Below are 26,177 nucleotides of genomic sequence, written 5' to 3'. Positions count from 1 at the left end.
CTCATGCAGTTGTTCACAAAGTGGTGAACCTCGCCTCATCCTTGCTTTTGAACGACTGAGCCTTTCAGGGATGCTCCCTTTATACCCAACCATAACACTCACCTGTTTCTGATTAACCTTTTTACTTGTGGAATGTTCCAAACAGGTGTTTTTTGAGAATTCCTCAACCTTGCCAGTGTTTTCTTTAGAATGTGTAGCTGCATCAGTAAAAATCAGTAAAGTTGATCTGTTTTAACATTACATATCTTGTCTTTGTAGCAAATTTAATTAAATGTAGGTTGAAAAGGATTTTCAAATCATACTATTCTTTTTTTGTGTTAGTAAATAATTTTCTTGTTGGATAAAGTTTGCTGTTTTTGTTGGAGAATGATGGTGATGGTTTGGTGGAACAGGGGTGTTTGGTGAGGAATTGTGGTGATTGTGTCACGTAGACCCAGGCAGGGAGACGAGGAGGCGGACACAAATGCAGGTAAGGGAAAAATGAATGATTTAATAAATAAATAACAAGTAAACAATGAAACAAGTAACGTAAACATGTAACCAAGATAAATGAATAATCAAAAACCAAAACAACGAGTGAAACTAGAGAACATAAACCTAAACAAACAAGAAGTACTTATGATAAACTAACAGAATAAATACAAGTAGCTAATCTAGAAAATAAACACAAAGCAGGGATATATACAAGGAGCTTAGGGAGACGGAAATAAACAGGAAACTAGAAACATAAAACTAGAGATAAACACAGAGACTAAGGCGCGAGGAACAGAGGCAATGAAGCACAGAGAAAGACGAACGACAGGGGAAGGTGCAAAGACCGACGGAGACAAAGTGGCAGTGGAGGGCTATTTAAAGAAACAGGAAACACTATAATTAGAAACACCTGGGGAAGGGGCGGAGCAACAAATGAGAAACAGGTGGAAAAGTACTGAGACGGGAGACACAGAGGAGCACAGGTCACGTGGGGAAGACACACAGACAAGAGACGAGACCAGGATGTGACAGATTGATGTCGATGTTAATGTAAAATTGTGGTATTTGTTGGAGCATTATGGCATTTAATGAAGAATAATGGTATAAAAAAATAGTGTTCAATGTATAGTATTTATTAGAGAGTATTTGTGTCTATTAGAGAATGATGGTGTTTGTTATGGATTGTTTTTTAGGTGAATGTAGTGTTTGGTGGGGAGTAATTGTGTCTATTAGAGAATGATGGCGCTTGATAAAGAATATCAGTTGATGAGTGTATTTAATTGAATATAGGTTAAAAGTATTTATATTTATATTTTATACAACATCCTAACTTCACTGGAATCGAGTTTATATGTTAAAGAATAAAGATGGAAAATATGGTGTTCAGTTGAGAAGAATGGGGTTTGTTAGAGAATGATGGTGTTTAGTAGGGATAAATGGGGTTTGATGGAGAATGATGGTGTTTGATGGAAAAGTATGGTGTTTGATGGAGAGTTATGTTATTTGGGGGAAGTGTTTGATGGAGAATGATGCTAGTTTAGTGGAGAATTGTGGTGTTTGATGGGGAATGATGGTGTTTGATGGAGAAATATAGTGTGTAATGGAGAATTATGGTGGGAGATGATGGTGTTTGTTATGAATTGTTTTTTAGGTAAATATATAATGTTTGGTGGGGAGTAATTGGGTCCATTACAGAATAATGGCATTTGATGAAGCAGTTGACCTGTGTATTAAATTAAATATAGGTTGCAAAGTATTTGCAAACTATGGTATTCTGTTTTTTATTTATGTAACACAACATCCCAACTTCATTGGAATCGGGTTTGTATGTTAAAGAATAAAGATGTTGGTAAATGTTGCAGTTTAGTGGTGAATGATAGAGAAGAATAGAGGAGTTTGAAGGAGAATTATTGTGCTTGATGAATGTTGGGGATTGGTGAATAATTGTGGTATTGGATGGAGATTGGAGGTGTTTTATGGAGAAGGACGGTGTTTTAATGGGTCAGTGAGTGCTGAGTTTAACGAGCGTGAGTCAGAGAGAAATTAACGGTGGCTTTTTCATAGAAACCTCCCAGCTCTCCTCGAGCTCACATTGTGCTGAGCTGATGAGTGGGAGGCTGATAAAGCTTCTCTTAAATCACTGTAATTCACTGTACACTCCTGTCCTACAGCCATAACACAGCAGACATGTGATCAGCAGCTAATGTGACAATCTGCTTATTATGTAGTAGAAAGAGAGAAAAAGAGAGAGAGAGCTTCTGCCAAACGGGTAGACTTACAGCCTCCAGTCTTCTGGTCCAGAAAACGCAGAGGAACCAGTCTTATCCATGCTGACCACCGCCGTCCACTGAAAGCACCTGTGGACACGTGGGTTAGAACTGTCCTCGGGTGTGGCAGAAGACGCCTGAAGAGTCTTTTGGAGGCAGTCAGACATCAGATTGACATATGCCACTTCCTACACATTGCTGTGGACCTGGAACACCCCATCATGGCAATAGTGTTTCCAAATGGCAGTGCCCTCTTCATCTAGCAGCTTCCACACAGCACATGTTGTTCAGGAACTGTTGGAGAAACATTGTGAAAATTCACGGTGTTGAAAAGTTCAGGAAGTTAACTTTGCCTCTAGAATCTGTAGGATGTGCAGGAACAGGATGTCCAATCCATACAGGCCTAACCTTATAACCTACAGGATGTTAAGGATCTGCTTTAATGGGATATATATATATATATATATATATATAGATCACCTCCAAATGTCATGTAGAGTTCATGCATCAGGGCTTTCGAAATGTATTGGTAAGGATTCATATAGTTATATTGTAGGTATGAATTATGTCGTAATAACCTGCTAACAACAGGGTAATGATGTTAGACGAAGAATGATGGTGTTTAGTGGAGAATCATGGTGTTTGTTGTAGAATTATGGTGTTTAGTGGAGAATTATGGTGTTTGGTGGAAAATTATAGTGTGTGATGGACAGTGATGTAATTGATGAAGAATGATGAGGTTTTATAAAGAATGGTGTTTGTTGGAAAATGATGGTGTTTTATCGTAAACGATGGTGTTTGATGGGAGAATGATGGTGTTTGATGAGAGAATAATGGTGTTTAGTGGAGAATGATGGTGTTTGTTGGAAGAAGGATGGGGTTTGATGAAGAATGATTGTGTTTGTTTGGTAGAAATTGATAGTGTTGATGTAAAATGATGGTGTTTGATAGAGAATTATGGTTGTTTGGTGGATAATGATGGTGTTCGATTAAGAATGATGGTAGCTGATGGAAAATAGGGTGTTTGGTTAAGAAGAATGGCATTTGTTAAAGAATGATGGTGTTTTTGGTGGAATATGATGGTGTTTCATGGTGAATTATGGTAGTTGAAGAAGAGTTATGGTGTTCAGTGGGGAAGAATGGGGTTTGATGGAGAATGATCGTATTAGATGAAAAAGTATGGTGTTTGATGGAGATTGATGGTGGTCGATGTGAAAATGATGATGTTTGATGGGAGAATGATGGTGTTTGATACAGAATGGTGTTTGATGAAGAATGATGGTAGTTGATGGAAAATATGGTGTTTAGTTGAGAAGAATGGGGTTTGTTAGAGAGTTATGGTGTTGTTGGTGGAATATGATGGTGCCTGATGATGAATGACGGTAGTTGATAGGAAAGTACGGTGTTTAGTGGAGAAGAATGAGGTTTGATGGAGAATTAAGTTGTTTGATGTAAAACAGGGATGTTCAAACTACGGCCCGCGGGCCATTTGTGGCCTGTTTCCTTTTTTGGAGCGGCCTGCGAGGTATTTTAGAAATAGAATGAAAGTTGGCCCACTGTTTTTATAATGTGAGATTCAAAGTTTGAACGCTAGGTGTCAGAAACGAGCCAATGAGTCTTAAAGCGGAGAGAGTGCGTGTTTTTTGCGCAGAAAATCGAGCCAAAGAGTTTAAAAGCGGAGAGGGTGCGCATTTCTAGAGCAGAAAATCGAGCCAAAGAGTCTAAAAGCGGAGAAAGTGCGCATTTCTAGCTAAAAAAAACGGGCCAAAGAGTCTAAAAGGGGAGAGGGTGCGCATTTCTAGTGCAGAAAAACGGGGCAAAAGAGTCTAAAACCGGAGAGAGTGCGCATTTCTAGTGCAGAAAAACGGGCCAAAAAGTCTAAAAGCGGAGAGAGTACGCATTTCTAGCACAGAAAAACGGGCCAAAGAGTTTAAAAGCGGAGAGGGTGCGCATTTCTAGCGCAGAAAAACGGGCCAAAGAGTCTAAAAGTGAAGAGGGTGCGCATTTCTAGCGCAGAAAAACATGGCAAAGAGTCTAAAAGTGGAGAGAGTGCTCATTTCTAGAGCAGAAAAACGGGCCAAAGAGTCTAAAAGCTGAGAGGGTGCGCATTTCTAGTGCAAAAAAATGGGGCAAAGAGTCTAAAAGTGGAGAGGGTGCGCATTTCTAGCGCAGAAAAACGGGGCAAAGAGTCTAAAAGCGGAGAGGGTGCGCATTTCTAGAGCAGAAAAACGGGCCAAAGAGTCTAAAAGCGGAGAGGGTGCGCATTTCTAGAGCAGAAAAACGGGCCAAAGAGTCTAAAAGCGGAGAAAGTACGCATTTCTAGCTAAAAAAAACGGGCCAAAGAGTCTAAAAGTGGAGAGGGTGTGCATTTCTAGAGCAGAAAGACGGGCCAAAGAGTCTAAAAGTGGAGAGGCTGCGCATTTCAAGCGCAGAAAAACGGGGCAAAGAGTCTAAAAGTGGAGAGGGTGCGCATTTCTAGCGCAGAAAAACGTGGCAAAGAGTCTAAAAGCGGAGAGAGTGTGCATTTCTAGCGCAAAAAAATCTTAGTTTACACAACACTGTCAAAGATAAAGATAGTAAGTCAAGTAAAATGGTGTGTTAATGAAAGTAATCAGGAAAAATGTATTATTTAAAGTGGTATATTTCATTATTTATTTTATTACAGAGTGTGGCCGGTGACTTTAAATATATTTCTCCTTCTGGTCCCCAACAAAAAAAGTTTGGACACCCCTGATGTAAAAGTATGATGTTTGATGGAGAATTATGTTATTTGGTGGAAAATTATTACTTGATGGAGAATTATGGTGTTTGTTTGTGGGACAATTATGGAATTTGATGGAGAAGTATGGTGTTTAATGGAGAATGATGGCGTTTGTTTGGTGGGAAACGATGGTGTTTGATGGAGAATGGTGGTGTTTGATGGAAAATTACGGTGTTTCTTTGGTGGAAATGTGTGGTGTTTGATTGAGAATGATGGTAGGTGATGGAGAAGTATGATGTATAATGGAGAATGATGTTTTTTGTTTGGTGGAAAATTATGGTGTTTGTTGGAAAATTATGGTAGTTGATGGAGAATTATGGGGTTTAATGGAGAAAGAGGTTTGGTGTGAAATTTAGGTGTTTGGTGGAAAATGACGCTGGTGGAGAATGGTGGTAATGGAAAATGATGGTATTTAGTTAAGAGTGGTTGATAATAATGGTGTTTGTTGGAGATTGATCACATTCTATAATACTATAACAAATTTGCGTATGTCATCAAAATATCAGAGACTCCGAACTGAGAGCCCCGCCTGCTGAACCTGCCCACTCTTCCTGTTCCAGTCTAATTAGGCTCCTGACCCACATTGCCAAACCCCAGCAGAGCTGACCTTCTGACCTTGCTCCAGCTTTTTTCTCATTTCACTATAAAATGCAGATCAGTCTCATCTGGAAGAATTTTACAGGATGAACCTTTACGTGATCTATTCACAAATATGCAACCATCAGTATGGGTGAGCAGTGTGAAGCTAATGTAGCTAACATGCATTGGGTATTATTATCATGCCTGTTAACTTGCCTAACATCTCATAGCAACCACCTAGCAACACTTCAGCATCAACAAGTTACAAGGTATTAGGATGGTATTTAAACAAGTGATTGTCAATGGCCATGGCAAGCACATATCAACCAATTAGTAATTAAACCAATTAAATCCATATTGGATACCACAGCAACCACTTAGTAATTCCTTTCAACCTTGACTTGCCAGAGTTGCTTATCATCTCAAATACCATTGCCCACCCATAGCAACCAGTTAGCAACATTTTATAAACCCTCTGGAAGTACCACAGCTACCACCTTGGGACCACAATTTTTTAAAATTGGTAGGAAAAAGCTAAACAATTAATAATAATTAGAATAGATCAGAAAAATGTAATATTTATTAGCATGTGAGTTACCATATGGGCTACCACCTAGCCAATACTTGAGATATCCTAGCAACCAGCAAGTGGTCCCAAGAACAGAAAGCTGAGGTTGCAGTGGACAGCGGCTGAATGATGAGAATGATGGTGTTTGATGGAGAATGATGGTTTTTAAAGAAAGAAGATGGTGTTTGATGTAGAATGATGGTGTTTGATCAAGAATGATTGTGTTTGGTGGAAAATAATGGTGTTTGATGGAGACTGGTGGTGTTCAATAAAGAATGGTGGTGTTTAATAAAGAATGATGGTGTTTGATGGAGAATGATGGTGTTTGATAAAGAATGATGGTGTTTGGTGGAAAATATAGATGTTTGATGGAAAGTCATGTTGTTTGATGGAGAATGATGGTGTTTATAGAACGATGCTGTTTGATGGAAAATTATGGTGTTTGATGGAAAATTATGATGTTTGGTGAAAAAATGATGGTAATGAAGAATTACGGTGACTGGAGGTGGGTGAATGTGGGGTACATAAAGTGTACATTGTTTACAGGTAAACTGCCCGTACAGAAGTATTGGGACGTCTGCTTATACATCATTTCTTTTGAAATCAAGGGTATTAAAAAGAGTTTATGCTGCTTTTGTTGGAGTAACTCTCTCTACTGTCCAGAAAATACTTTCTACGAGATATTGAAACATTGCTCTGAGGATTTGATTGCATTCAGTAATTTTTCTGAGCTGTTTTAGGCATAAAACAGTAATGAATTCAGCTCTGCAGATAAAGGAGTTATTTCCTGAGATGCAGAAATGTCTGACTGATTTTAGGCTTTTTAACCTTCTACCTGCAGGAGCCCTGTGGTGGGACTAGATCACACAAATCATCCAAACTAAAGAACTCTCTCCCTCTCTCTCTTTCTCTCTCCCTCTCTCTCTTTCTCTCGCTCTCTCTCTCTCTCTCTCTCTTTTCTTCTATCGCTTTCTTTCTCTATCTATTTCTCTTTCTGTTCTCTCTCTGATTATAGTCACATAAATCGGCGGACGCAGTTTGAGAACCCGGTTCTGGAGGCCAAGCGGAGACTCCAGCACCCGCAGATGCCTCTCCCTCTGCCTGGTGTCTACAGAGGTACACTTACTTACCCCTAGTCATTTAATGGTCCTATTCACATTCATACAGTCCAGTATAGTGCTTTTATGATTGTTTAAAATGGAATAAATACTAGCAACCACCTGGCAACACTTTATAAACCACCTAAAGTAGCGACCGCTAGGGATACCACACAGCATGAGAGAGCATTATCACAGTTTATAACAATAGTGTATGATTACTGTAGTTACTATATGAGTTACTGTAGCAAGCCCATTGTACCTACTAAACAAACATATAACAACCATCTGAGATACCTTAGCAACCACTTTGCTAACAAATAATTTAATATTATTAGCATACAAGTTAGCACAGTGTTAATTTGACTGCAGTCAAGTCACAATATCATGACTACTGTCATTCTAACAGCTCCACTGATCATATATGACATTTTTCTCTTCATACTTTGGTAACTCTTTCTTTAACAGTTCCCAGTTACAGTTACAGTTAAAGTTCTAGGTATGAAGCAGGTAATTGTGAGGCACAAACGCTGAAGGACAGTCCAGTACCAGGACAGTCTTGTCTAATTACACTGAAATGTCTCACAGGTTCTAGATATCAAACAGCTACATGGGAGGTCCAAACTCCAAAGTACCAGGTAATTATTTTGGCCAAAAATATGGTAAGAACAATAACAGTTTAACTTAATTACACTGAAATGTCTCACAGGTTCAAGATATCAAACAGCTACATGGGAGGTCCAAATTCCAAGGTACTAGGTAATTATTTTGGTTAAAAAGATGGCAAGAACCATTCAGTTTCATTACACTGAAATATCTCACAGGTTCTAGATATTAACCAGTTAAGTGTGAGATACAAACTCCAGTAACATGATGAAAAGTACCAATGCAGTCTCTTTTCACTGAACAAAACACCTTATTTGTCTGGTTTTACTGAGTTCTTACCATGTAGGTCAACAAATAACCCTTTTAGAAATACCCACTATAATTAATTTGTAAAACATTGTGTAAATACCAGAACATTCAGCTTAATAAACAAGTACTCTAAAAGAAAAAAAAAGAGCTTATTTCTCTGGTTTTGGTGGGCCTAAGAGTCAGTCGTGTCCTACCAGATTCTGGTATTTACACAGTGTAGTACATTGTAATTACAGCGGGTAATTCTAAAAGGGTTATTTGTTGATACTCAGTAAAACCAGAGAAATAAGGTGTTTTCTTCAGTGTAAAAAGACTGTATTGGTACTTATCTTCATGTTACTGGAGTTTGTATCTCACTTAATACCTAGAACTTAGAGGACTGTAAAAGAAAGGGTTACCCATAGCGCTGCTCACAGGAGGTGTTTAAAAACTCCAGCAGCACTGCTGCTAACTTTAGAGACAAGGAGGTGGACATAATATTCTGACAGGACTGTGGAATTATATCATTTAATGCTAGTAATAATAGTAATGTATTATACAGACGATGCTCTGAAAGAGAAGTGAGCTGAAGTCAGCGAGAGGAAGTGTAATAAGAAATGAGTGACGCGTTTGTGGAAGTTACCATGGAAACTGACCCTGACATGAGCGGAACGTTACTGCGGATACAGACGTCAAAACTTACTCAGCAATTACATGCCGCGCTTCGTCTGAACATGTGATTATATCATTAATAATATCACATCACCTGCAGACAGATACACACAGGGGAATTATGGGCTGTAATAATCAGTATGGTATCAGAAGACGAGTGGGTGGAGCTGCGGGGGGTAAGTGTGTTAATGTGTTAACGTGCAGATGGTGAGCCGCTTTTATTCCGTAATTATTATGGTCTGGTTACCATGACTTTGTCCTGCATTACACAAAAAATCTTTTTACTAGCAAGACAGCATTAACGTACTACAGAAACACCCTATCAACCACCTAACTCCCACTTAGCAACACCATAGAAAGCACCAGGAATATCGTCACTTAGCAAGACCATAGCAACCACCTCATATACTTTAGCAAGCCCAAAAGAACCACCTATCAAAACTTTACCAACCATCTAGCAACCACCTGAGATACCAGAGCAACCACATAGCAACACCACAGCAATGGTTACAATTCGGGATACCATACTGTTTAAAAAACACCATAACCTTTGAAGAAACACCCAATCAACCACCTATCAACCACCTAGCTCCCACTTAGCAACTCCATAGGAAGCACCAGGAATACCGTCACTTAGCAAGACCATAGCAACCACCTCATATACTATAGCAAGCCCAAAAGAACCACCTATCTACACTTTATCAACCATTTAGCAATCACCTGAGATACCAAAGCAACCACATAGCAACAACCACAGCATTGGTATCCCACTTGGAATACCATACCCTTTAAAAAACACCATAACCTTTGAAGAAACACCCGATTAACCACCTAGCTCCCACTTAGCAACTCCATAGAAAGCACCAGGAATACCGTCACTTAGCAAGACCATAGCAACCACCTCATATACTATAGTTAGCCCAAAGAAACCACCTATCAACATTTTAGCTCCCATCTAGCAACCACCTGAGATACCAGAGCAACCAACATAGCAACCAATACTGTAAGTCAATGTTTTTAGCATGCCAGCTAGCACAGTTCTATTTACAAGCTAGCTTACCATCTGAGATTTCATCTCAAGTCCATAACAACCACATAGCAATAGCACAGTAACGGTTACAATTTGGAATACTATACACTTTGAAAAAACACCATACCCTTTGAATAAACACCCTATCAACCCCCTAGCTCCCACTTAGCAACACCATAGAAATCATCAGGAATGCCGTCACTTAGCAAGACCATGGCAACCACCTCATATACTATAGCAAGCCCAAAGGAACCACCTATCTACACTTTATCAACCATCCAGCAATCACCTGAGATACCAGAGCAACCAACATAGCAACCAATACTGTTAAGTGGATGTTTTTAGCATGCCAGCTAGCACAGTTCTAAGTACAAGCTAGCTTACCATCTGAGATTTCATCCCAATTCCATAACAACCACATAGTGACACCACAGCAACGGTTACAATTTACGATACCATATTCTTTGGAAAAACACCATACCCTTTAAAGGAACACCCTATCAACCACCTAACTCCCACTTAGCAACATCATAGAAAACATCAGGAATGCCGTCACTTAGCAAGACCATAGCCCCCACCTCATATACTATAGCAACCCCTAAAGGAACCACCTATCAACACTTCATTAACCATCTATACCAACATAGCAATCAATACTGTAGCAAGCCCAAAGGAACCACCTATCTACACTTTATCAACCATCCAGCAATCACCTGAGATACCAGAGCAACCAACATAGCAACCAATAATGTTAAGTGGATGTTTTTAGCATGCCAGCTAGCACAGTTTCATCTCAAGTCCATAACAACCACCTAGCAACAGCACATAAATGGTTACAATTGGGGATACTAAACACTTTGAAAAAACACCATACCTATTGAATAAACACCTTATCAACCACCTATCTTCTACGTAGAAACACCATAGAAAGCACCAGGTATACTGTCTCCTAGAAAGACCATAGCAACCACCTCATATACTAAAAGGAGCCACCTATCAACACTTTATCAACCATCAAGCAATCACCTGAGATACCATAGCAACCAGCTAGCAACACCAGTTTCACTTTAGTAACTCTAGTAAGGTGGTTGTGAGGTCACAGATGTGCTCCTGTGTTAGCGACTCTTCCTCAGGTGTGGTCGTTAAGGGTGTTTTCTATGTAACAGTGGAGGAAGGCCCCGCCTCCTCTACCTTACCACGGGCTAGGCTGGCGTACGTGGGCCCCGCACCTGAACGCTCCCATAGCCTCACTGACCTGTCCGAGGCCCCCCTGTACCGGGCCGGTGTCTTCGGCCTGCATGGTACGTGATCAGGATAGCGCCCCCTGGTGCAGCGGAGGAATGCGTGCCTGCTGCAGGAGCATGGCTACAGCTGAAGCTTCAGAAACCCCCTAAGCCTGAGCTGTAGAATCCTTAAGTTCCCTGCAGGCTTTCAGAGCAGCAGAGACTGGCTTCATTTTTACATATATATTTTTGTTTTTATATATTTGCTCGTTAATTTTTTATACTTTGTATTTTTGTTTTCAGGGCTGTGCTTCCAACTGATTTTCTGTCATTTTTTGCACCTTCTTCTGATTGGTTCAGGCTATTGTTAGAATTTTAAAGTGCACTGTATGATGCTAATACTCTTCTAAAAGTAAAATTTTATATTCATATCTATATATATATATAGATATATACATATATATACATATACATATACATATATACACATCTATACATATATATATATATGTATAGAGCCAATGTACAATTGGGATTTTTGTTTAGAGACAAGATAATGTTTTCTTTTAATTTTTTATAGAGTAAATATATAGAATACCAGTCAAAAGTTTGAACACACCTTCTTATTCAATGTTTTTTTTTTTCTCTACATTGTAAATCTATACTATAGTCATCCAAATTATGAAGGAACACATAAAGAATCATGTGGTAACTTAAAAGTGTTCAACAAACCAAAATACTCTGTAAAGCATTTATGTACTTTTATCTGGGTTTCTGTTAACTTGCAGTTTCTAAGGTTTATCCTGTACAACAGTGGCAATTCTTTGTCTTCCTTTTCTGGAGCAGTCCTGATGAGTGCCAGTTTTATCATAACATTTTTGATGGTCGACAGCACTTGAGGATACATACAAAATTCTAGTAAAGTATTTTTTTGTATTTACTTAGTTGAGTAGTTATTGTCATAATTAAGCCATTATACCCAAAAGGGAGTCCTATAATGTGTTATATTGGCGCTGCATGCCGAGTACTGTAGATTAACACAGCAGTGCCAAAAATACATATTATAGCACAAACCTTGAGTGTATTATTGCGATTATACCACAGTTCCATTATTGCTGTTTATTAAAAGATTTTGAGTTAAAGAGGATGAGAAAATAGTATCTGTTTGGTTATAAAAACTCTGCGAGTTAAAATAGTTCCATTGCTGCTCTTTTTGTAGCTGTGCTGTTTGGCTTGTAGGCGCTGCATCGTTGCTAGGTTAGCTGTATGTGGGGGAGTAGTACATGGAGAGCTTCAGTTACAGTGCATTACCGTCTGATAACGGCACTCATAGATTGTCTCTCAGCCAATCACATTGCAGGGTCGGAACTAAATGCGGTATAATATGGATTTGAACATTATTAAAAAGCGCTATTCACTGTATATCAACTGATGCTCTCAAACACATCAAGAGGCAAGAAATTCAAGTAATTAACTCTTGACGAGTTCAGCACAGCTATTAACTGAAATCCATTCCAGGTAACTCAACCTCATAAATCTGACTGAGAAAATCCAGCCAAGATGTTCAAATATGTCATCTAAGCAAGAGGTGCTACTTTAAAGCATAAAAATATAAAAGATATTCTGGTTTGTTGAACACTTCTTCCATTCACTCACTAGTTCATTTTTAAGAACACATAGCAACCTCTTGGAACACACCTGGAACCACTCAGGGAACACCTAATACATAATAGCAACCTTAAGCACTAAGTCTCCTTTAGCAACCATTGTCTTTCCATAGCAACCAAATAGCAACAACTTAGCAACCAGCAGCTATATCACAGCAACACCTTAGCAAAGTCCCAACAGCATAATAAGAACTACTTAGGAACACACTAGCAACCAACCCATTGCCAACACTCTAGGAACCACCTATCAATACTTGGAGATCACCTACCTACACCTTAGCAACCATCAGTTTTTCATAGCAACACCAAAAGGACACCATAGCAATAAGTGAGAACCGCTTAAGCTGCACAATTTACTAGTTTATTTTTGTTAGATTATGTATTTTATTACAAATATTATTTGTGTAGCACATATTAGTCACCAAGACTGGGAGGAGAACCCCAGTTTCCTACATGATGTGGTAGCTCACTAGCAGGTAGTGGTGTTATCCACTGCGCCACACCAACAATATAATATAATAACATTATAATGGTAAATATTATTAAAAATGATACACATTTTAGCAAAAGTAGTATTTTCATCATTATTGCCATTTTACCATGATGCCATTCTTATTTATTATATAAAATTCTACTCAAAATTTATTTATTACAATGTATTATTATTATTATTATTATTATTATTATTATTATTATTATTACTACTAAGGTTGGCTCTCGTTTATTTATTTATTTTTTGTCATTTCATTTTCATTCATTTGAGGCTTTTCAAGAAGCTCCTTCTAAAATTAATTTTAGCAAATGATGATGAACATAATTGAAGAAACATAAAATTAACGGTGCAAAAAATGACTGAATTATTGTTCATAAATGAAACGCATGTGTGCACTCTTTTATTCTGGACCAGCTACAGGACCTGAATGAAAGCATTGGAGAAGATGTGATGAAATGAAACTAGGGGAATGATTCAAAAGGGAAAATACTGATAGAAATACTGAGGATCACATGACGTGGGTTACGTCTTGATGAAACGGTGGATTGGATGAGCTGTGCTGTTCTTGCCTGGAGCTGATTTTACAGCCTGGTATTGTTTGATGGGATGGAGTTGAGGCTTCTCCACCTTCTCCACACAGTTCTGCTCCATCTCTTCATCCCTCCATCCCTATCTCTATCTCTCTCTCTCAGATGGAGCTGAGGGAACCTTTGCTGGATCCACTGTGGACTGTTCTTGCTTCAGTTGTGGGTGGTTCATAAATAAGGCTGTTAAATAGGCCTACACGTTTTTTTTTGGTAATTAAGCCTCATGCTGGAGCAACAACAAGCTACCACTGAGCCGCTGAGTGTGTGAGAGTGTGTACAGAAATGTGTGATGCGTTAAATGTATAACTGCAATTCCTACACAGTTGGGACACTGTGTAAAATGTAAATAAATGAATATGAAATAAAATTGAATGCTAATAGAGAACTTTACTTTCTGAGAACATTAAATGCAATGCCAGGATCACACTTTACGGGTTTAGCCCATTTTTAGTCATCAATAGTTTTTCGTGGATCACCAACAAAAACTTCGCTCAGATGCAAATCGGGGATCTCTCAAAACTTGCAGTGGCTCACCGAGCCTCCACAGACTGATCGCCAACCAGTAGCAGATGCCTGGCAAATATTTGGCATGCTAGATATCTGACCCAGTCAGCGACTGGGAGTCAAGAGCAGCGACTACATACTGCTAATGGAATCACGAAGCAAAAGAAAGAAAACCATTGGTTAAAAACGTACCCCTGCATTACCAGACCAAGTTATGGAGAGACTGAACAATATCTGTCTTTGTTATATCAGTAAATGACCGTTAAACTCTAGAGGGAGCCCACTAGTGAATCCGGTATGAATAGGGGCAAATGGCGCTAAAGAGAGCTAAAAACTAATTGTTCTCAGCATTTAATATTTATTTTCGACAGTAGAATAATGTATTTTACTAAAAAAAAGCTTAGAAAGTGTGCCTGTATATTTCAGTTTATCAACAAAAACAGAATTTACACTGTAAAGCAGTGTAAAGTGATTGTTTGGCGAGCTGATCCTGCAGTTAAAGGTAGAGCATGTTTAAAAGGCGTATAACAGAAGTTCAAAATTATTAAAAAAAATATATGGCTGTGGTGTTGAAACATTTGATATAGTTCTGTGTTGAGGACATAAGCACATATTTAAGATATTTATAAATTCTGATTTTGCTCAGTTGCTTCATATGAACCTATTCATGCTGGACTCACTTCAAGTGCGTATTCTCCTCTGTAAGAGATTCTCTGGTGTGGCATCGCTAGTTCTCATGTGTTTAGCTCTGGCATGTTCTCGTGATGAAACATGTTTCTGGAGAGCAGCCAGGTGAGTCTGCGATTTCTTACAGCGAAAAACATTGTGTAATTTGTGATCCCGTGTCACTTATCAGTCGTGTAGTGTGAAAGTCTCAACAACTGAAAGACTCGCAATTACAGCACAACCAGTCTTGTAGTGTGAGCAGCACAACGACTCACCATTCAGAAAGTGGTGTAGTGTGAACCTGGCATAACTTTAGAAAACATTCTACTAAACATAAAATTGTTAACTGGGCAGTTGCAAATCTCATAGACCCGTATTTTATTCCCAGTAGAACAAAGATCATCACTCGGACTCTTCTTGTGCAGAGCCATGTTGTTGTGAGGGATGCAGTGTGAGGTTTAGCTTTATCCTGCTGAAATATGCAAGGCTTTCCCTGAAAGAGACATACTGTTCAACACTAATGGTGCCTTTCCAGATGTGAACAATGTCGATGACTTTTAAACTGTGTGCTGATAACAATCTGGCATCCATGGTTTCCAAAAAGAATTAAAAATTGAAAAAAATCTTGAAGACCACAGAACAGTTTTACAATTTGCCTTAGTCCATTTTTAATAAGCTTTGGTCCAGAGAAGACAGCAGTGTTTCTCAATAGTGTGGACATATGGCTTCTTCTCTGCATGATCCAGCTTTAATTAACCTGAATTAGTGGATTACATTAGGCTGAACTGTGTTCACACACTTCTGTGTTGCATATTTCTGGAAGTGTTTCTGAGCTCATGCAGTGATTTCAGTACAGCCTGTTTTTAATGCAGTGCTGCCTGAGGGCCTGAAGATCAACAGCATCTACAATACTTCCAGTACTCACCATCAGCCTTGCCCCTTATAAGCAGGGATTTCTCTAGATTCTCTGAATCTTTTGATAATATGACATTATGGAATGTACAGGGGTTGGATAATGAAACTGAAACACCTGGTTTTAGAGCACAATAATTTATTGTGGTGATGGACAGTTCTGGTGGAAAAAGGAGAGTTGAGGTGCACATTGAATTCTGCTGTGATTTGAGCAGCCGTGGTTTTATGTATTTTGGATACAATCCGGGTTAGCACCCGAACATCCCTTTCAGACAGCTTCCTCTTACAGCGTCCACAGTTAATCCTGTTGGATGTGGTTCGTCCTTCTTGGTGGTTTTGCTGACAATTCCCTGTATACCGTGGCTCTTGATACATCACAAAGACTTGCTGTCTTGGTCACAGATGCGCCAGCAAGATGTGCACCAACTATTTGTTCTCTTTTGAACTCTGGTATGTCACCCATAATGTTGTGTGCATTGCAATATTTGGAGTAAAACTGTGCTCTTACTCTGCTAATTAAACCTTCACACTCTGCTCTTACTGGTGCAATGTTCATTAATGAAGATTGGCCACCAGGCTGCTCTAATTTAGCCATGAAACCTCCCACACTAAAATGACAGGTGTTTCAGTTTCACTGTCCAAACCCTTGTAGATGGTAGAATTGGTGGAAGTCTGTACGATGTTACTTTGAGCTACATTTGTTTTAATTATTCAACATATTTAGAATTTTTTTTTGCGTCTGAAAATGATTGATGAAATGGTTGATGAAATGATTCAATGTTCTATTTTGAATAAAAAATATGGCTCTATGAGATTTACAGTACATTCTACATTTTATACAGTTTCACAACTGTTGTGGAATTGGGGTTAAACTTGCTTCTGTTCTTAACCCTCCTGTTATGTTACGGGTAAAAATGGACCTGATTTAAAGTTTGAAGATCTAGAAAAAATGGTTAAAAATATTTTTTCAGTACGAAACTTCTTCTGCTTGCCTTAATTAATTAGTATAATCTAAAACTAAAACAAATTTCAAACAAGTTTCAATGTTGTGTAAAACTGTTGTGTTTTATATGTTGGTCTTTCAAAAGTAATAAAGTAGTGAAACTTAAAAAAAAGTTTGATCATGTATTTTATTATTTTTAATATGAAAAACAAGTGAATTATCCTAATTGAAGCATTACCTGTTAGAGGTAAGGAACACCATTGCACTAAATATTGATATAATAATTAGTTTAATCATTAATTATATATTTACACAGCTTGTTTGGATTTTTTGGTTTAGATAATTAAACATGCACAATGGGAACACCATTGCTGAACATAACAGGAGGGTTAATACAATATTATATCCAGAATGAAGTTCTAATAACTTTTTTATTATTTACTGTTTTTTTATTTGTGTGTGTGTGTGTGTGTGTGTTGTGTGTGTGTGTGTTGTGTATGGTAGAAAAGCCCTTGTTTACACGAGACCCCACCCAGCTAAAGGGGAGTTTCCTGTCCACGGCGCTGCAGAAGAGCACGATGGGATTCGGCTTCACCATCATAGGTGGAGATGAGCCGGACGAGTTCCTGCAGGTCAAGAGCGTCATTCCAGACGGCCCTGCAGCACAGGACGCCAAGATGGCTACAGGTATATATTAATAACACTCTTAATGTAGATATTGTTATATACACTGAGGAGGAGGAGGAGGAGCTACAGTCTCTCATTATTAGGGTGAATATATATATATATATATATATATATATATATATATATATATATATATTTTTTTTTTTTTTTTTTTTTTATAACACTCTAAATGTAGGTATTGTGATGATATACACTGAGTAGGAGGAGGAGCTACAGTCTCTCATTATTAGAGTGATTATACTGTATATTAATAACACTCTAAATGTAGGTATTGTGATGATATACACTAAGGTGGAGGAGCTACAGTCTCTCATTATTAGGGTGAATATAATAACACTCTAAATGTAGGTATTGTGATGATATACACTAAGGTGGAGGAGCTACAGTCTCTCATTATTAGGGTGAATATAATAACACTCTAAATGTAGGTATTGTGATGATATACACTAAGGTGGAGGAGCTACAGTCTCTCATTATTAGGGTGAATATATATTAATAACACTCTAAATATAGGTATTGTGATATACACTGAGGAGGAGGAGGAGGAGGAGGAGCTACAGTCTGTCATTATTAGAGTGAATATATATTAATAACACTCTAATTGTAGGTATTGTGATGATACACACTGAGGAGGTGGAGCTACAGTTTCTTATTACAATGAAAATATATTAATAACACTCTAAATGTAGGACACATTTGTGGGCGGAGCCTGGGAACAATAATCGCATTATGGGAGTGCACTCTTCTAAACTGGAGTCCATTATTTTGTGAGCAGTGTGGTGCATTGAGGAAACACACACACACACACACACACACACACACACAAACACACACACACACTGAGCACCCAGCTGGACAGTCTCTCTGATTCACTGCCAGTGCCCACTCTTGTGCCAAGGTCGCAGTGTGTGTGTAGTCTGCCAGTATGTTTGCGAAGGTGTGTGTGTGTTTGTGTGTGTGTGTGTCTGAGTGTGTGTGTGTGATAGTGGACAGGTCATCTGCTGTGTTCTGTCTGTCCATTAATCACAGTGGGGTTTTCCCAACCCCCCATCAGTGTATAATTGCCTGGAACTACTGCAGCATTTTACACACATACACACACACACACACACACACTCACGCACACACACACACTCAGAAAATGTAGAGTTCGGTGTATAACCAACAACTCTTCCTATTGTTCAGTGGTTGCTGCTTAAACCATAGAAAACTCCTCTCCTCTCATCTCAACACATTATATCAAATTGTGATGTCTTCTCTCAGTGCGTCTCATCTCATCTTGTCTCGTCTCATCTTGTCTCATCTCATCTTGTGTCATCATATCTTGTCTTAGCAGGTTTTGTTTGCATATCAGCTTGTCCTTGTCTCATCTTGTGGTATGATGTTGTCTCAGTATGAATTGTCTTTTCTCTTCTCTTTTCATCTTGTCTCACTATATCTTGTATAGTAGTGTCTCATCTCGTCTCACTATGTGTTGTATTGTAGTGTCTCTGTTTGTAGTATGTGTTGTAGTGTAATTGTATTATAGCGTCTCATCTTGTCTCAGTATGTTATATTGTAGCGTCTCATCTTGTCTCAGTATATTATATTGTATAGTCTCATCTTGTCTCAGTATGTTATATTGTAGAGTCTCATCTTGTCTCAGTATGTTATATTGTAGCGTCTCATCTTGTCTCAGTATATGTGATATTGTAGCGTCTCACCTCGTCTCAGTATATGTTATATTGTAGCGTCTCACCTTGTCTCAGTAGTTATTGTATCGTAATGTCTCACCTTATCTCAATATATGTTATATTGTAGCGTCTCACCTTGTCTCAGTATATGTTATATTGTAGCGTCTCACCTTGTCTCAGTATATGTTATATTGTAGCGTCTCACCATGTCTCAGGATATGTTATATTGTAGCGTCTCACCTTGTCTCAGTATATGTTATATTGTAGCATCTCTCCTTGTCTCAGTATATGTTATATTGTAGCGTCTCATCTTGTCTCAGTATATGTTATATTGTAGCGTCTCATCTTGTCTCAGTATATGTTATATTGTAGCATCTCTCCTTGTCTCAGCATATGTTATATTGTAGCACCTTACCTTGTCTCAGTAAATGTTATATTGTAGCATCTCGCCTTGTCTCAGTATATGTTATATTGTAGCGCCTTACCTTGTCTCAGTATATGTTATATTGTAGCGTCTCACCTTGTCTCAGTAAATGTTATATTGTAGCGTCTCACCATGTCTCAGGATATGTTATATTGTAGCGTCTCACCTTGTCTCAGTATATGTTATATTGTAGCGTCTCACCATGTCTCAGGATATGTTATATTGTAGCGTCTCACCTTGTCTCAGTAAATGTTATATCGTAGCATCTCGCCTTGTCTCAGTATATGTTATATTGTAGTGTCTCACCTTGTCTCAGTATATGTTATATTGTAGCGTCTCATCTTGTCTCAGTATATGTTATATTGTAGTGTTTCATCTTTTTGTCTTGTCCCTGCATATATAGCGTTGTTTTGTCTTCTCATCGTATTTTATCTCATCTTATATTGTTGCTTCTGTTGTCATTTTGTCTATTGTCCTCTCTTTGTCTCAACACTGCATATCTTATCTTTTCATATCTTTTCTCTTACGCTGTTTTCTTATTTTTAAATCTCTTTTCTTTTCTTCTTTCTCTTCTCTCCTTTTTTCTCTTCTCAAAGCATCTCATCTCATCTCAGATTTTTCTCTTCTCTTTTTTTCTCTCTCTCCCTCTGGACTGTGTGCCCTACTTGCAGTGTTGCACACACACACACGCACACACACACACACACACACAGATGCGCATACACACACAGATAAGGCTATGGGTTGGAGGTTTAGACCTGCATGAGTGTGAAATACCAATTCCAGTAGGATTATGTCCGTCACCAGGCGTAGAAAGTACAGCATACACACACACACACACACACAGTCTTATACACACACATTCTCTGTGCTCCTGCAGTGAGTCTTAAAGTGCCTCAGTACTGTCCATCATGTTCCACTGTCACTCAATTGAACGGTATGAAAATAGAGATAGAAAAGAGTGAGAGAGAAAGAGGAAGAGAGAAATAGAGAAAGACAGATAGAAGAGAGAAAAACAGGTAAGATAGAGGGAGGGGTGTAAGGGTGGTAGAGGCAGAATTAGTTTGGGTTCATTATAATGTTATATAGAGTTAATTACAGGTAGACGCTCTCACTGAACACTGACTTTATTATGTTTATTTGGGTTTAGTCTAATGTTATATAGAGTTAATTACAGGTAGACACTCTCACTGAACACTGACTTTATGTTTATTTGGGTTTATTCTAATGTTATATAGAGTTAATTACAGGTAGACACTCTCACTGAACACTGACTTTATGTTTATTTGGGTTTATTCTAGTCTTATATTGAGTTAATTACAGGTAGATAATATTATCGAACACTGATTTTATGTTTATTTGGGTTTATTCTAATGTTATATAGAGTTGTTTGAGTTCTGTTGGCAGGGAATAGTGTTTATGTTGTGGTGCTGCTACACCTGCATCCACTATTAATGAAAGTAATGGCCGCCTAATGAGTTGAGTGGGGGGCAGCGGGGGGTTCTCCAGCGAGGGAATGGAAGTCTGGTTGGCGAGGCCAAACTACATCATCAGCACTGTAGCTGGGTATTGATGGTTGGCACTGTTGGCAGCAGTTGGCGCTGTCAGATTCCTCCGAACATCTTTTCTGTAGTCTGGAAAATCAGGAGTTTAAAACTCCACCCAAGAATCCCACTGTGGCCAATGAGAGGAAGTAGAAGGTTAAAGGCGTTTTGAATACAGAGGCAAAACAGTAATGCAAGTACAAGATGATGGATGTTTTTAATTAAGTGGCTAAATATGACCAACAGTACAGCTTTTGACGTTTTTCTAATAAATTGGCAAAAATCTGTGGAAGTATAAGGTGGTGGTTGTTTCTAATAAAGTGGCCAAATATGAGTATTTCTTAAAAACAGGAGGTGTTCCTAATAAAGTGGCACAAGATAGAGTAGGTGTTTCTAATAAAGTGGCCGGAAATGAGTGTAAGGACAAGGTACAGTAGGTGTTTCTAATAAAGTGGCCAAAAAATGAGTGGAAATACAAGGTAGAGTATGTGTTTCTAATAAACTGGCCAGAACAATGAGTGGACATACAAGGTACAGTAGGTGTTTCTAATAAAGTGGCCAGTGAGTAGAGGTACAAGCTTCACTAATTGTTTCTAATAAAGTGGCCAGTGAATGGAAGCACAAGGTACAGTAGGTGTTTCTAATAAAGTGGCCAGTGGGTGGAAGTAAAAAGATACAGTAGGTGTTTCTGATAAAGTGGACAAACGTTTTGTGAAAGCACAAGGTAAACCAATAGGTGTTTCTAATAAAGTGGCCAGTGAATGGAAGCACAGTATACAGTAGGTGTTTCTAATAAAGTGGCCAGTGAATGGAAGCACAATATACAGTAGGTGTTTCTAATAAAGTGGCCAAAAATGAGTGGAAGCACAATATACAGTAGGTGTTTCTGATAAAGTGGCCAAAAATAAGTGGAAGCTCAAGGTAAACCAATAGCTGTTTCTAATAAGGTGGCCAGTGAACGGAAGCACAAGGTTCAGTGGGTGTTTCTAATAAAGTGGCCAAAATGAGTGGAAGTACAAGGTACAGTAGGTGTTTCTGATAAAGTGTCCAAATATTTTGTGAAGTATAAGATTGTAGGTGTTTCTAATAAAATGGGCAGTCACTGTTTTTACAAGTTAGTAGGTGTTTCTAATAAAGTGGCAAGTGAGGGGAAGTACAAGCTTTAATAAGTGTTTTTAATAAAGTGGCCAGTGAATGGAAGCACAATATACAGTAAGTGTTTCTAATAAAGTGGCCAAAAATGAGTGTAAACACAAGGTACAGTAGGTGTTTCTAATAAAGTGGCAAGTGAGGGGAAGTACAAGCTTTAATATGTGTTTTTAATAAAGTGGCCAGTGAATGGAAGCACAATATACAGTAGGTGTTTCTAATAAAGTGGCCAAAAATGAGTGGAAGCACAAGGTACAGTAGGTGTTTCTAATAAAGTGGCCAAAAATAAGTGGAAGCACAAGGTACAGTAGGTGTTTCTGATAAAGTGGCAAGTGAATGGAAGTACAATATACAGTAGGTGTTTCTAATAAAGTGGCCGAAAATGAGTGGAAGCACAAGGTACAGTAGGTGTTTCTGATAAAGTGGCAAGTGAATGGAAGTACAATATACAGTAGGTGTTTCTAATAAAGTGGCCGAAAATGAGTGGAAGCACAAGGTACAGTAGGTGTTTCTAATAAAGTGACCAAAAATTTGTGGAAGCACAATTTACAATAGGTGTTTATAATAAAGTGGCCAGTAAGTGGAAGTAGACGGTAGAGTAGGGGTTTCTAATAAAGTGGCCAAAAATGAGTGGAAACACAAGGTACAGCAGGTGTTTCTAATAAAGTGACCAAAAATTGATGGACGCACAAGCCAGTGAATGGATGTTAAAGGGTACAGTAGGTGATTCTAATAAAGTGGCCAGTGAATGGAAGTTACAAGGTACAATAGGTGTTTCTAATAAAGTGGCCAGTGAGTGGAAGTTACAAGGTACAATAGGTGTTTCTAATAAAGTGGCCAGTGAGTGGAAGTAAAAAGGTACAGTAGGTGTTTCTAATAAAGTGACCAGTGAACGGAAGCGCAAGGTATAGTAGGTGTTTCTAATAAAGTGGCCAAACATTTGTGGAAGCACAATGAATGGAAGTTAAAAGGTACAGTAGGTGTTTCTAATAAAGTGGCCAGTGAATGGAAGTTAAAAGGTACAGTAGGTGTTTCTAATAAAGTGGCCAGTGAGTGGAAGCACAAGGTACAGCAGGTGTTTCCAGTAAAGTGGCCAGTGAGAGAATGTGTTTTATAATGGATGTTTTCGGTTAGTGGGTATCTGGAGAATTCTGCACTGCATTTCTGAGTGTTTCAGATGGTTGGCATTTGTGCAGAATTCCAGCAGTGATCTTTGACCTACTGTAAATTGCAGAGGGGGCTTCTTCAGTCTGAATACAGATTAGAGGGTCTGGGTGGTCCGGGTGGTCTCTTGCATTCTAAAGGCAGTGTATAGATTTATTTGTATTGAGTTATTTCTGGTGATTTGTTCAGACAGTGCTTCCTGCTGTGAGACTGTGTTTACTGACACTGTGATTAATGGTGGTATTTGGTAATGGTGGTCTTTTTCGATGCCCCCTGCTCTCCCGGTCTGTCTTTTTGGTCTTTATCTACAGTAGTATCTGCAATGTGTGTATATGAGACACTGTTACCTGGGTGCATGTGTATGAGATGTGTATGTGGAGGCTTGAATGTGTATGTATTTGAGTATTTTTTTTTTATAATTTGTCAATGAGTACCATAACCGGGGTTCATGAAGAAATAATGTAACTGATTGAAACCTATGAATGTAGAGCAGGATCTACAGGTCCAGCTGCAACATCTGTGAGTAAATGTGCTGCAGGATGCCAAACAAAACCTCTACAACTCCATGTTCAACCATATAGTATCTCTTCTTGTGTGCAGGCTATAGGCTCCAGCAGGGTACTACAGCCGTCTTTCAATTACAGTACAGTTTCCCCAATGAACATACAGTTGCACAAAAAAGTATGTGAACCATTTGGGATTACTTGGATTTCTGCATAAATTGGTCATTAAATGTGTTCTGATCTTCATCTAAGTCACAACAATTGACAAACACAGTCTGCTTAAACTAATAACACACATAAAATTATATGTTTGCATGTTAACATTAACAGTGCAGGGTGGAAAAAGTATGTGAACCTTTGTATTAAATAACTGGTTGACCCTCCTTTGGCTGCAAAAACCTCAACCAATCGTTTCCTGTAGTTACAGATCAGACCTGCACAACAGTGAGGAGGAATTTTGGACTATTTCTCTTCACAAAACTGATTCAGTTCAGCTATAATATTCTTGGGATATCTGATGTGAATTGCTCTCTTGAGGTCATGGTGCCACAGCATCTCAATTGGATTGAGGTCAGGACTCTCCAGAAGGCGTATTTTCTTCTGTTGAAGCCATTCGGTTGTTGATTTACTTCTATGTTTTGGGTCGTTGTCCTGTTGCATCATTCGTCCTCTGTTGAGCTTCAGTTGGCGGACAGATGGTCTTAAGTTTTCCTAAAGAAAATGTCTTGGTAAACTTGGGAACTCATTTTTCCATTGATGACGGCAATCCGTCCAGGCCCTGAGGCAGAAAAGCAGCCCGACACCATGATGCTCCCTCCACCATGTTTCACATTTGGGATGAAGTTTTGATGATGGTGTGCTGTGCCTTTTTTCTCCACACATAGCGTTTGAAACTGAGCGTTTGTGTGTGTTCCTTACAGACAACTCAGTTTTGGTTTAATCTGTTCACAGTATATTTAGCCAGTACTGCTGTGAAACATTCAGGTGCTCTTTTGCAAACTTCAAACGTGCAGCAATGTGTTTTTGGACAGCAGTGGCTTCCTCCATGGTGTCCTCCCATGAACTCTATTCTTGTTTAATGTTTTCCTTATTGTAGATTTTTCAACAAAAAATGTTAGCCTGTGCCAGAGATTACTGTAAGTCTTCAGCTGACACTCTAGGATTCTTCCTCACCTCATTGATCATTCTGCGCTGCTCTTGCAGTCATCTTTACAGGACGACCACGCCTAGAGAGAGTAGCAACAGTGCTGAACTTTCTCCATTTGTGGACTGTCTTACTGTGAACACATGAACATCAAGGCTTTTAGAGATACTTTTGTAACCCTTTCCAGTCGCATGCAAGTCAACAATTCTTAAACATAGGTCTTCTGAGAGCTCTTTTGTGCGAGGCATGATTCACATCAAGCAATGATTCTTAAGAACAGCAAACTCAAAACTGTTAAAGCAGGACAGCTTTAACCAACACATCCAATCTCATCACATCGTGGCACCAGTAAGCTCTTAGAAAAGTCATTAGCTATGGGGTTCACATACTTTTTCCACCCCTCACTGTGAATGTTAACATGTTGTGTTCAATAAAACCATGCAGACATATAATTTTTGTGTGGTATTAGTTTAAGCAGACTGTGTTTGTCTGTTGTTGTGACTTGAAGATGAAGATCAGAACACATTTAATGGCCAACTTATGCAGAAATCCAAGTAATCCCAAAGGGTTCACATACTTTTGCTTGCAACTGTGTAATATAAAATAATAATATAAAATAAAATAAATCTTTTTTTTCTTTTTCGGTCAGTGAGTGTATATGTTATATTATAATAGCCTGGCTGTTTTTGCACAGTGATGTGAGTGGATTGAGTTACAGAGGCTGTAAGGTCGTTGCGAGGTCGTCGAGATATGGTTGGCTCTCTGTGTGAGTGTGTGTGAAGTTATTGATCGGGACAGCGGGGGCTGGAGGCAAATGCCGATCATGTTTACCGAGACTAATTAAAATTCCTGAGCGTCACTGCAGCAGCCAGGAGGGGCCTGACCTGTCGATGGACGTGCTCCATAGTGCATTAAAACGCAGATACTGTGCTCTGTGAATGTGATGGACCACACACACACACACACACACACACATATAGTCACACTCAGTCACACACACAGAGCTCTTAGGGCCAGCTATTGAAATCACCCCTCACCCTGCTGTCATTTACA

General features: G+C 38.8%; 1 protein-coding gene across 12 annotated transcripts in view; it reads left to right on the top strand.

Moving 5' to 3' along the window:
* The window catches only part of magi2a (membrane associated guanylate kinase, WW and PDZ domain containing 2a), a 321,760-nt gene that overhangs the window by 222,336 nt on the left and 73,247 nt on the right, over positions 1-26,177 (top strand). For all 12 annotated transcript variants that reach the window (XM_022671571.2, XM_049473851.1, XM_049473850.1 and 9 more), the window contains exons 8-9: positions 7,164-7,264; positions 17,341-17,523. In XM_022671571.2, coding sequence (XP_022527292.2) covers positions 7,164-7,264; positions 17,341-17,523 — 284 coding nt within the window. The remainder of the gene's footprint in view (positions 1-7,163; positions 7,265-17,340; positions 17,524-26,177) is intronic.

The sequence above is a fragment of the Astyanax mexicanus genome, chromosome 2 (assembly GCF_023375975.1).
Source record: "Astyanax mexicanus isolate ESR-SI-001 chromosome 2, AstMex3_surface, whole genome shotgun sequence".
NCBI lineage: Eukaryota > Metazoa > Chordata > Actinopteri > Characiformes > Acestrorhamphidae > Astyanax > Astyanax mexicanus.
The sequence above is the reverse complement of the archived record's forward strand: the minus strand, read 5'-3'. Positions and strand labels throughout refer to the sequence as shown.